Below are 13,824 nucleotides of genomic sequence, written 5' to 3'. Positions count from 1 at the left end.
CCTTATTCTAAAATATGAATTATTGTAAACTAAAAAATACTTAATTTGATCGATATGGGTAGCTATCATGATTTGATTGTTTCGATATCTAAACATCAAAACAAGAAAGCGGTCCCACGTTGCTGGGCGCCAAAATGTAACAACCCCTCTATTTAAGCGCATTTGGTACTTGGTGGTGTTTTGCTACGGCCTAGCTCGCCGGATGGGGGGATTCTTTTCGCTTTTAAAGGTTGTACATTTAAATTATTTTGTGTACCAATTTGTTTTCCTGGACCAGAGCTGGGAGATCACAATTTGTATAATATAGCAATTACGATGGTACAGCCCTGATATTATTTGGGTAAGCTCTCTCATTGAGTGACATTGTATACTTGTCTCTCTCAACCAGATGGCACAGGGATGGGAAGTCATATTTCACATGTGGGTTATTTTGTTTCGAGTGAGAAATTCCGATTTATGATTTTTGCCAATAGTTTGATTATTTAAATCTGGACTAATCTACATCTAACATGGGGGAGATTAGATGAAATTTTCCTCCCAGGCAGCCCACCCCATATGACATTCTTTTGTCATCCATGGTATTTTTTTATGCCTTTTTAAAAAAAATACCCCAAAATTATAATGACCTTTTTTTACATTAAATCGCCGTTACGAAATTTAGCCTTTTTGAAAGTTTAACACATATTAAATTATTTTTAACAGTTAATCACATTATTTATTTAACTTAAATTAAAAATTTTTTGGTATATATAAAGATTTTAATTTTAATAATTGTATCAATAAGGAAAATTTTCAACAATCTTGTTTAAGAATAATATTTGAAAAATAAGTCGATAACAAATCTTATAAAATTAGTTCTTTTTCTCATGTGGAATTATATAGTAGCATCTGTGATATTTTATTTGTTTAATCTATATATATATATATACTTCTTTTAAGTTTATTTAATATGCTTACTTTTTTTTTTATATATATTTTTTTTTTTTGCATGTATATTTATTTATTTTATTAATAATATTTTATTACTATTTTATTTTAAATATATAAATGTATTTTTTTATTTATTTATTTATTTAATGTTATTTATTAGCATGTTTTTTTATTATTTATATATATTTTTAGTATTTATTTTATATATTTATTTATTTGATCGATAATGCAGTTTTATTTGATTTTTATTTAGTGTGTATATATTTTAATTTTATTTATTGTATATATATTTATTAGTCGAATTTAATAATTTATTTAATATTTATATTTTTTTTATACTTATCAATTTATTTTGTTTATACATTTTTAAATGATTAATTTATACTTCTTAATATTTTTTTATTAACTTATACAACAAGAATTCATATATATATTTCACGCAAATTTTTAACAATATTTTTACTTACAATAAATGTTTATATTTTTTTATAATTTTAATATATACATATCAATGATTTTTTTTTTGTAGATTCAAGAGATTACTAACAAAATAATTCTATTGAAAAAATGATCTGATTATTATTAAAAATTTGTGAATGATAATGAATTTTTGTAAAAAAAAGAAATATTTTAAAGTTTTTTTTTTTTTAGGAAATTGTTGATAATATGGGAAATAACAAAAAAAAAACCATCAATATGTATAAATCAATTTACTTAAAATAATTCATTTACATATACAAATTACAACAATAACAAATAGTTTTAGAAGAAATAACAGGGAATTTTTTATGATTTTTATAATATTATTTTTAACAATTTTAAATTATATTTTCTCAATTTTGTATAAATTATGTATTCACATATGTATGTACGTAAATTTTTGTGTATATATTGTGATAAAAACCGTGATCTTGTTTTGTTTTTTATGTATCTTAGAAAATTTAAGCCAGTAATTTTAGTTATTGTAGAATTTTTTTTATATGTGAGAATATTAATATTAGTGGGTGGTTAATGTTAATAAGGGGTGAGGAATAACTCTTGTTAGGTTAATCGCACGTGGTGAATGTTAAATTTCAATATATATTTCTTAGTTCTTTTCAATCATAAATTTGTCACATTTCTACTATTTTTCCATTACCTTGACATTTTCCATTTATGTAGGTGTTGGCAACAATGTTGATCTTTATAAAACTCAACTCTCTCAATTCTCCCCGTGAAAGTTCACTCAACTTCCCCTCATGCAAGCTCACCACGTGGAGCTTTCACCTAACCTTATCGTGGTTACTAAGATGGAGTGTAGATGGCCCACGTGTCCAACATGTCTTCACACCTATAGATTTTATTCTAGGTGAAGATGGCTCTGGCGCTCCTCACCCTAGCAGAAAACACAATTTCCATTAGAATTTGTCACAGGAAAAAAATTGCGTCTATATAAGAAAATAGCCAACATTAAAATATATCTTCAACTTTTCGTGATACTAAGGTGCAATATCACTATTTAAATATATATTTTAATTTAAATATATATTTAATTTAATTATTGCGTTTCCTTAGTATATTATTTGCCTTTTTAACCATATTATTCTTTAATGTTTAGGCTTTTTCCTCAAAAATAAATTCTCTTTTTGTCTTGTTCATTATGTTCCTTCCTTACCCTTTTTCCTTGTTTTTAAATGTATGTTCACTTGTACTCTTTGTTCACTATTCTCTTGTCAAAGATTTAAAAAAAATCACTTTTGACACCATTCACACAAATTGTTAACTTGGATGTATGCTCACACTCTGGCTTCAAAAATGTGAAAGAAAGCCTAGCTCAATAAGTCCAGAAATTGTCAGGCTATAATTCCCACGTCGGTCACGTCCTAACGTCGTTTCATAGGTCCTAACGCCGTTCACACATACGCCATCCAATAGGTCGAAACGTATCCCACTTGTTAGCCACAACATAAATGACAGTTCAACTAATTAATGTGTCTATTTTTGAATTCCATTTCCTGATAAAATTTTAAGTTCTCTACATTGTAAATGTGAACTCAAAAGCGAAATACCAAATTATTTTGTACGTAGAAAAGGTACAAATTACTACTATGCAGTGGCAACACCGTCGGCAAAAGGGAGGTGAATTCGGCTATCATTCTACTTTGAATGTCAACCAAAATAATATTGGAGAACAAGACAAAAATTCATTTATTTACATTTCTCAAACATACAATCGTCACAGACCAGGGTATTGAAAAAATTACTATAGTACAGCATTTTCCATCCCTGATTTCTAATGGGTAGCGGAAATTTGTTTTGCGCTGAATACCGGGCTTTATTCACCAAATTCACACGGCGCCGTTACGTTACGGATGCATAATCAGGCCTCGATATGTTTCTCGAACGTTGGGTAATTGTTTGTACGGGATTCGTACAACAGCTGATACGCAACGGTACGTTTACGAGCCGTTTTTCGATGCATAAGCAGGCATTTAGTTTAGTTAATTTTTTTGACCGCATCTACAAGTTTCACCGGTCTCTGAGTTGAGACACGTCTGCCAGAAAAATTTTCTACCAATAAATAATAAGTTAAAAAATATGGCAGGTGCCAAAAAAGTTTTAATTTTGGCATTGTTTGCATTAACTCTGCCGACTTTTATCACGGCCACAGAAGAAGAAAATGATACAAAATCTTTTTCAAAAGTTTTGACATCTGAAAATTTTGACGAGGCTATTGAAAAAAATAACCATTTTGTCAAATTTTTTGCTCCGTGGTAAGTTTTAATATATTTATGTATGTATATATACATATTTTTTTTTTGGTTAATAATATATTGTGCTTCATCCTTCATAAATGTAAATTCATTGCCGTATATACCAGCAGAGCAGATTTGTGTGTGTGTGTGTGTGTCCATTGGCACTTTAACCTATGCAGTCCCGTTTATTATGTGTCGATATTGATATTCTTTGATCATTTCTTTGTTCTATTCAACTAATTTCATTTCCATTTACCACGTACAATATTTGATAAGCTTAGAGCTTCATTGGCTTTGTGTCGTCAAATGAGTCTTAATTTAGTTGTCCCCATATGCGCACCCACGATTTTGCCATATTAGTTTTCATGGGTATTAACGGCGATGACTAAAGTACCACAACAGTTTCTTAAAAACCATCTTCTTATCATTCCCTTCATCCGGAATTTAGAACTTTAGTTACGCCTTGTCATTTGTTTTTGCTTTCTTTTTTTGTTACCGCTCAAGTTTTTTGTTGGTCCGCAAGCATGTCAATGATTCCTAATTCTTTGTTTTGAATTCTATTGGATCTTTTTGTCATGATATTCTTCTCTATATACATTTGCAACTCAAATATCAATGAATTTTTGATAAGACCAATTTTCTCGGTAGATTCAAGGAAGGGTGGTAATACAATAGGAAATATGCTTCTGTTTTTTTGTTTGTGTCCGCACATGTTCTTATCAATCAAATTGTAAATTGTGTTTTAGAAAGATTTCGTTTGGTTTTTTTTATATGTCATTCAAATTGAGTGTGACTCGAGATCGGGGGTTATGGACGGGTTCATATAAAGATAACGCCTGCATAGCATAAGAATTTGCTTTGGTGTCGGATGCGCCTGTAATAGTGCAGTTGTCATGTACAGTTAATAACACTTAATGACTCTAATTCCATAATACAGAAACCCTATCAAAAATATGAATCCCATAAAATTCTTTTCGACGATTCGACTTAGGGTTTATTTCAACACTGGTGTGAGAAATTTTCTTCAACATTAGCACGTTATAAAGTCTCGAAAAGTGGATCATTTATTGGGACTAAACAATAAAAATAATTATAAACCGGTAATCGTCTTCAAACACATAAGATCCTATGCTTCTTGCCCATACTTAAATTGTGTTGGGATGACCACTTGATATGATTGCTTGCACAGTAAAAGCAATTAAATACGTTCAGTAGTCTATCCTCAATGTATCATTATTCGTAAACCGCAAAATCTCAAATTGAAAAAAAAACTTGAAATATACAGTCGAACACGGTTATAACGAACTCGCAGAGACTGAGATTTCTAATTCGTTATAACTGTAGAAAAGAATTCAAACAAAAATAATGTTTTATTTATGTAGTGAGTTGGGAACCGACATTTCTTTTGAGACATTCCCTCGTGACGGTTTGAGTAACTATTTAGACTAATATGCTTCGAACGTAAAATGTTGAAAGTCGTATGGGAATGCCATGCTTATGTATGATATATGCAAATGGTATATATCCTCCAACAACAATGTAAAAATTGGTCAATATATAGCCCCTATATAAACCGATACCCAGATCTGGGTTGCGAAACCTCTTGGAGGAGCAAATTTCATCCGATCCGGTTAAAATTTGATACATGGTGTTAGTCTATGGTCTCTAACAGTTATGTAGGTTAGGTTAGGTGGCAGCCCGATGTATCGGGCTCACTTAGATTATTCAGTCCATTGTGATACCACATTGGTGAACTTCTCTCTTATCACTGAGTGCCGCCCAATTCCATGTTAAGCTCAATGACAAGGGACCTCCTTCTTATAGCCGAGTCCGAACGGCGTTCCACATTGCAGTGAAACCACTTAGAGAAGCTTTGAAACCCTCAGAAATGCCACCAGCATTACTGAGGTGGGATAATCCACCGCTGAAAAACTTTTTGGTGTTCGGTCGAAGCAGGAATCGAACCCAGGACCTTGTGTATGCAAGGCGGGCATGCTAACCATTGCACCACGGTGGCTCCCGTTATGTAAAAATTGGGTAATATCAATATTATTAATACCATAATTATATATATTTGGCCCCATATAAACCCATCCCGGATTTTATTTTTGAAACCTACTGGAGAAGCAAATTTCAAATCCGACCCGCTTGAAATTTAGTACGTGATGTCAGTATGTGGTTTCTATTAATCATGCATAAATTGGTCCATATAGGTTCATACTTATAAATAACCCCCATATAAACCGATCCCCAGATTTGACTTATGGCGGCACCTCATGGTGTTGAAATTTCATCCGATTAGGCTCTCTACTGTGCGAAAATTGGTTCAAATCGTTTCATAATTATTTATAGACTCCTCTGTATAAGACGATCAAGAACTGACTTGGCTTATATAGGTATTTAATCCGTGTCTTAGTCTAACACGCAATACATGGTGGAGGGTACATAAGATTCGACTCTACAGGGTTTTCGATGTTCTGCGCACCGCTCATGTCAATCAACGAACAATTGAAAAATGTAGTTTTTTTGAGGTATAACTTTGTTGACGATTTTTAATGAATTTTGTTTTGTCAGTATCAGTAGGTTTTTTTTTTAAACAAATTTCAAAGACACAAAACAGAAATTGTACGTTTTTTTGGGTTCAAAATAGGAAGTCCGCTTGGAAATTAAGTCACTTGTATAATTATCAAATATGATCAAATTTGACTTTTGCTTTTATTTCCATTGTATTTATAATTTGTACTTTGGTTTAAAGTGGAGAATAATATAAATTGCATTTTGCACTTCTTTTAGTTCGTTATAAAAACTTTATTATTAATGAACATGTTTTAAAAGGAATGTATTAACCATTATTTGTTATAGCCATTATTCGTTATTAACGCATTCCTTTGTATTGATAATTCCAAAAACTCTTTGGGATCTGAAAAGCAGTTCGTTATAAAAGTAAAATACTTTTTTTTTACCAAAAATCGTCTTGGTTGATTGTCAAAAGGAGTTACCCATTTTGACAGTTCTAACCAAAACGCATGCATTTAATTCTAGTAGCGGGAAGCTTTTACGAATTGTGATTAAGTGCACACCCCCATATCAATCAAAGAAGAAATGACAGCTACATGATGTGTTTTTAAATCATATATTTGTTTTATGGGCAGCTCATTATATTGTCTACAAGTCACCAAAAGAAAGTTGTTCGCCATGGAATTTAAGCGTAATGATGTGACTGCGATTATATTGCCATTATATTGTCTACAAGCCACCAAAAGAAAGTTGTTCGCCACGGAATTTAAGCGTAATGATGTGACTGCGATATATTTGCCTTGAAAATCACTATCGGCTATTCTCGGCGAGCTCTTGCATGGCATGGTAACAAAAGTATTTAACATACGTTAAAGTGAAGTTCATCAATTGTTTAATACGTTAAAGTGAAGGTCATCAATTGTTTACACGACCATTTTTCGTGTAGTCGAGCTTAAGTTTGTCATCTCAACAACAAGCGAATGCTTTTTATACCCACCACCATAGAATGGTGATGGGGGTATAATAAGTTTGTCATTCCGTTTGTAACACATTGAAATATCGATTTCCGACTATATAAAGTATATATATTCTTGATCAGGGAGAAATTCTAAGACGATATTACGATGTCCGTCTGTCTGTCTGGATATCTGTTGTAATCACTCTACAGCCTTCAATAATAAAGATATCTGCTTAATTTTTGTACAAACTCGGGTTTTTATCTCCAAGCAGGTCATGTTCGAAGATGGGCTATATCGGTCCATGTTTTGGTATAGCCCCCATATAAACCGGCCACCAGCATTACTGAGGTGGGATAATCCACCGCTGAAAAACTTTTTGGTGTTCGGTCGAAGCAGGAATCGAACCCAGGACCTTGTGTATGCAAGGCGGGCATGCTAACCATTGCACCACGGTGGCTCCCGTTATGTAAAAATTGGGTAATATCAATATTATTAATACCATAATTATATATATTTGGCCCCATATAAACCCATCCCGGATTTTATTTTTGAAACCTACTGGAGAAGCAAATTTCAAATCCGATCCGCTTGAAATTTAGTACGTGATGTCAGTATGTGGTTTCTATTAATCATGCATAAATTGGTCCATATAGGTTCATACTTATAAATAACCCCCATATAAACCGATCCCCAGATTTGACTTATGGCGGCACCTCATGGTGTTGAAATTTCATCCGATTAGGCTCTCTACTGTGCGAAAATTGGTTCAAATCGTTTCATAATTATTTATAGACTCCTCTGTATAAGACGATCAAGAACTGACTTGGCTTATATAGGTATTTAATCCGTGTCTTAGTCTAACACGCAATACATGGTGGAGGGTACATAAGATTCGACTCTACAGGGTTTTCGATGTTCTGCGCACCGCTCATGTCAATCAACGAACAATTGAAAAATGTAGTTTTTTTGAGGTATAACTTTGTTGACGATTTTTAATGAATTTTGTTTTGTCAGTATCAGTAGGTTTTTTTTTTAAACAAATTTCAAAGACACAAAACAGAAATTGTACGTTTTTTTGGGTTCAAAATAGGAAGTCCGCTTGGAAATTAAGTCACTTGTATAATTATCAAATATGATCAAATTTGACTTTTGCTTTTATTTCCATTGTATTTATAATTTGTACTTTGGTTTAAAGTGGAGAATAATATAAATTGCATTTTGCACTTCTTTTAGTTCGTTATAAAAACTTTATTATTAATGAACATGTTTTAAAAGGAATGTATTAACCATTATTTGTTATAGCCATTATTCGTTATTAACGCATTCCTTTGTATTGATAATTCCAAAAACTCTTTGGGATCTGAAAAGCAGTTCGTTATAAAAGTAAAATACTTTTTTTTTACCAAAAATCGTCTTGGTTGATTGTCAAAAGGAGTTACCCATTTTGACAGTTCTAACCAAAACGCATGCATTTAATTCTAGTAGCGGGAAGCTTTTACGAATTGTGATTAAGTGCACACCCCCATATCAATCAAAGAAGAAATGACAGCTACATGATGTGTTTTTAAATCATATATTTGTTTTATGGGCAGCTCATTATATTGTCTACAAGTCACCAAAAGAAAGTTGTTCGCCATGGAATTTAAGCGTAATGATGTGACTGCGATAATATTGCCATTATATTGTCTACAAGCCACCAAAAGAAAGTTGTTCGCCACGGAATTTAAGCGTAATGATGTGACTGCGATATATTTGCCTTGAAAATCACTATCGGCTATTCTCGGCGAGCTCTTGCATGGCATGGTAACAAAAGTATTTAACATACGTTAAAGTGAAGTTCATAAATTGTTTAATACGTTAAAGTGAAGGTCATCAATTGTTTACACGACCATTTTTCGTGTAGTCGAGCTTAAGTTTGTCATCTCAACAACAAGCGAATGCTTTTTATACCCACCACCATAGAATGGTGATGGGGGTATAATAAGTTTGTCATTCCGTTTGTAACACATTGAAATATCGATTTCCGACTATATAAAGTATATATATTCTTGATCAGGGAGAAATTCTAAGACGATATTACGATGTCCGTCTGTCTGTCTGGATATCTGTTGTAATCACTCTACAGCCTTCAATAATAAAGATATCTGCTTAATTTTTGTACAAACTCGGGTTTTTATCTCCAAGCAGGTCATGTTCGAAGATGGGCTATATCGGTCCATGTTTTGGTATAGCCCCCATATAAACCGACCCCCGATTTGTGGTCTTAGAGCTTCTAGAAACTGTATTTTCTGTCCGATTGGCCTGAAATTTTAAACCTAGAGGTATTTTAGGGCCATAAATAAGTGTGCCAAAAATGCCTATCGGTCCATGTTTTGGTATAGCCCCCATATAGACCGATCTCCCAATTTTACTTCTTGGGCTTCTATTTTACGACAAAAAATAGGTGTGTCGAAATGGGGTGTATCGATCCATGTTTTGGTATAGCTCCCATATAAACCAACCCCATGATTTTACTTCTTGGGCTTCTATTATACGACAAAAAATAGGTGTCGAAAATGAGGTGTATCGATCCATGTTTTTGTATAGCTCATATATAAACCAACCCCATGATTTGGGGTCTTCGGCTACTAGAAACCTTATTTTCTATCCGATTTGCCTGAAATTCTAAATCTAGAGGTATTTTAGAACCACAAATATCGAAAATGGGGTGTATCGGTCTATGTTGTGGTATAGCCTCCATATAGACCGATCTCCTAATTTTACTACTTGGGCTTCTAGAAACCGCATTTTCAATCCTATTTTCCTGAAATTAGAAATCTATAGGTACGTTAGGACTACAAACAGGTGTGGCGAATATGGTGTGTAGCGGTCTATGGTTTGCTATAGCCCCCATATAGCCCGATCTCCCGATTTTACTTTTTGATAGAAACAGTAGTTTGCCTGAAATTTTAAATCTAGGGCTTTTTGTGGACCATAAATAGGTGTTCCGAATAAATTATGTATCGGTATAGATTTTAATATATCTCCCTTATAAAACCGCCCTCCAATTTGGGGTCTAAATTCTGTAGGGTTTTCAGAACCACAACTGGTTGTACTGAATTTTGTGTGTTCGGTTCATATTTTTGGCATAGCACCCATATAGACTGATTTCCTGATTTAACTCCATGGGCTTATATAAACGGTAGTTTTTATCCGATTTGCCTGGAATTGTAACGGATTTAGTTTTTATCGGTCCATTTGGTTGGCATGACCTCCATATAGACCGATTTCACTTTTTGAGGGTATAGAAGGCGCACTGATCATGAAAGTTGCTTGAAACTGAAAGTAAAAATTCCAAATCTATAGATTTTAGATTTCAAATCAAGGCGTTATTTAATCGTTTCTATATATTATCATTCTATACATAATCAAGTAATCCGCTATATGTTATCAAGTAACACGCTACGACAAAGAGTTTTCAAAGGTAACTGCTATATTTGATTCATGGTGGTGGGTATTTAAGATTCGACCTGACCGAACTTACTGCTGTATATACTTGTTCTTTGTAAGCAGTTTTTTTTTTGGTGTATGTATGGATTAGGCCCAGTGAATATTAAAATCGGCCATTTTCTTATTTCACAGTAGTATATGGAATTATATTAACATTCATTCCATTTTTCAATCGAGGCGACTGAAACAAAAAAAATAAATTTCAATATTTATTTGAAACCTTACGTATATGTTTAGGTGAACCATCTGGCTTGATTCTAAATCAAATCTTAAAACTTTTAAATTACTTTGTTGATAGCATTTCAGAATTACAGTCACCATAATAATCGCATGTAATTAAATAATAGTTCTGGGTAGATTAAATAGCCGATAAGATTGGCACTATTCGCACTGTTATCTAGCGGCAAGCATACGAATCGTAAGTTAGTCATGTAGACTGATTTGTTCTTTCTCTTCTCTTCTTTAATATACATTTCCCTTTTCAAATATACTAAATTTTTTACAAGTGTGTAATAATAGTTTTTTTATTGTTGTTGTCATTAATGAATTTATTTGAAAACATTTTCCCCCATCATATTTCAGGTGCGGTCATTGCAAACGTTTGCATCCACTATGGGAACAGTTGGCCGAAATGATGAATGTCAAAGATGAGCCACAAGTTATAATTGCCAAAGTTGATTGTACACAAGAACAAGAATTATGTGCTAAACATGAAATTACCGGCTACCCCACCTTACGCTTTTTCAAATTGGGTGAAAATGAATCGGTGAAATTCAAGGGCACTCGTGATATGCCTGCCATAACTGAATTTATCAACGAACAACTCAATAGCGAAAATGAAATAGTCCATGGTGAGGACAAAAAGAAGACTGACGGAGGCGATGCAGTAACTAAAGGAAAACTTGTAGAATTGACTGAGGATAATTTTGCCAAACACATTTCCAGTGGTAATCATTTTGTGAAATTCTATGCCCCTTGGTGCAGTCATTGTCAACGTTTGGCCCCAACTTGGGAGCAATTGGCCAAGACAGTGGAAAACTTGCAGGATGTTAGCATAGGCAAAATTGATTGCACAGTCTATCGTCCCATTTGCCAAGATTTTGAGGTTAAAGGTTATCCCACTCTCTTATGGATTGAAGATGGAAAGAAAATTGAAAAGTACTCGGGAGCTCGTGGCCATGATGAGCTTCATGCCTATATCAAGAAAATGTTAGGCAATGATGCCAATCCAGAACCTGCTACAGAAAAGCCCAGCAGCGACGGCGACAAATTACAAGTTCTACAATTGAGTGGTGATAACTTTGAGAAAACCGTAGCCGATGGTGTTACATTTGTTAAATTCTATGCTCCTTGGTGTGGGCATTGCCAAAAATTGAGCCCAGTATGGGATCAATTAGCTGAGAAAATGCACAGCATTTCCAATCCAATTAAAATTGCCAAAGTAGATTGTACAGCCTCAGAAAACAAAAAGCTTTGTATTGATCAAGAGGTAGAAGGTTATCCAACATTGTTTGCTTACAAAAATGGAGAACGACAAAGCGAATATGATGATAGCAGATCACTGTCTGAGCTGGTAGCATATATCACTAAATTTGTGGGCCATGATGAATTGTAATTTGGAACAGTTTTGAATTTTGTTTTAATAATAAGCTGCTCCCCTGGTCCCAATAACCACCGCTGTATTCTTCCACTCATCCCTCTCATTTATTGTGAATTTATGGAATCACTTAGAGTACCAATTTGAAATTGTTTTCCCGCATTTATACGACAATTTTCGATGGTATTCTACTACAAACCTTTCATTTCATATTTGTTTATTTAGATAAATTATTTCTGTGCGTATTGTTTTATGATTTGTATGTATAGTACTTGCATTTGCTTTATAATTGTTTTGTAACTTTTACATTTTGATTTTGTGATTTTTTTTATTTGTTTGTGAAACTCCAGTCTTACAATCATTAAATTAAGATATAAAGCAGATCACATTGAAATAAGAGAAAAAATATAATAATTTTAAATAAATGAATATCGAAATAAACTTTTGTAATATTTAATTCTGGTTTGCATCGATTAATCATGTCTGACACACACATGAGAACACTTTTGTTTTCGGACTTCTGATCTACATAAAAAACACTAAAGTTCGGAATATGTTATTTAATAATGTTAAAAATGTTCTAACTTTGCATACGATAGCAGTGCACTTGGGCCACTCAGATAAAATGTTCGTATACATTTATCAGGTCTGTGACGGTGTAAAGTGTAGTCCAGAACATCTCCTAAGTGTGACACCTCGGACACCACGGTTGCCACTCGAGCCAAAAATAATCTCCCACAATTTGGAGAAAATTCTACCAAAAAACTACCAAACAAAAAAATTCTATAAAATTTAAAATTTTATTTCTGTAGAAAATTTTGTCAAAATTTTATATCTATATAACATTTTGTTAAAATTTTATTTCTATAGAAAATTTTGTCAAAATTGTATTTCTATAGAAAATTTTGTCAAAATTTTATTTCTATAGAAAATTTTGTCAAAATTTTATTTCTATAGAAAATTTTGTCAAAATTTTATTTCTATAGAAAATTTTGTCAAAATTTTATTTCTATAGAAAATTTTGTCAAAATTTTATTTCTATAGAAAATTTTGTCAAAATTTTATTTCTATAGAAAATTTTGTCAAAATTTTATTTCTATAGAAAATTTTGTCAAAATTTTATTTCTATAGAAAATTTTGTCAAAATTTTATTTCTATAGAAAATTTTGTCAAAATTTTATTTCTATAGAAAATTTTGCCAAAATTTTATTTCTATAGAAAATTTAGTAAAAATTTTATTTTTATAGAAAATTTTGTCAAAATTTTGTTTCTATATAAAATTTTGCCAAAATTTTATTTCTATAGAAAATTTTGCCAAAATTTTATTTCTATAGAAAATTTTGTCAAAATTTTATTTCTATAGAAAATTTTGTCAGAATTTAATTTCTTAGAATATTTTGTCTAAATTTTATTTCTATAGAAAATTTTGTCAAAATTTATCTCTAAAGAAAATTTTATATCTATAGAAAATTTTGTCAAAATTTAATTTCTTAGAATATTTTGTCAAAATTTTATTTCTATAGAAAATTTTGTCAAAATTTTATTTCTATAGAAAATTTTGTCAAAATTTTATTTCTATAGAAAATTTTGTCAAAAT

At 32.1% G+C, this 13,824-nt stretch overlaps 1 protein-coding gene across 1 annotated transcript; it reads left to right on the top strand.

The window, feature by feature from the left end:
* Window positions 1–3,402: 3,402 nt before the first annotated feature.
* Window positions 3,403–12,668, top strand: prtp (thioredoxin domain-containing protein pretaporter). Its single transcript, XM_075298814.1, has 2 exons — window positions 3,403–3,683; window positions 11,213–12,668. Exons 1-2 carry the CDS (start codon window positions 3,508–3,510, stop codon window positions 12,243–12,245), a joined length of 1,209 nt encoding a protein of 402 aa, XP_075154929.1. The 5' UTR covers window positions 3,403–3,507; the 3' UTR covers window positions 12,246–12,668.
* The last annotated feature ends 1,156 nt before the right edge of the window (window positions 12,669–13,824 follow it).

Source organism: Haematobia irritans, chromosome 3 (assembly GCF_050003625.1).
Source record: "Haematobia irritans isolate KBUSLIRL chromosome 3, ASM5000362v1, whole genome shotgun sequence".
NCBI lineage: Eukaryota > Metazoa > Arthropoda > Insecta > Diptera > Muscidae > Haematobia > Haematobia irritans.
This window is presented reverse-complemented; position numbering and strand designations above follow the sequence as displayed.

What these genes read in the sequence shown, in the direction of transcription:
- prtp (XM_075298814.1), top strand. Translation starts at nt 3,508, where the DNA reads ATGGCAGGTGCCAAAAAAGTTTTAATTTTGGCATTGTTTGCATTAACT. An exon ending in GTCAAATTTTTTGCTCCGTG is followed by an intron (nt 3,684 to 11,212) that starts GTAAGTTTTAAT and finishes ATCATATTTCAG; the next exon opens with GTGCGGTCATTGCAAACGTT.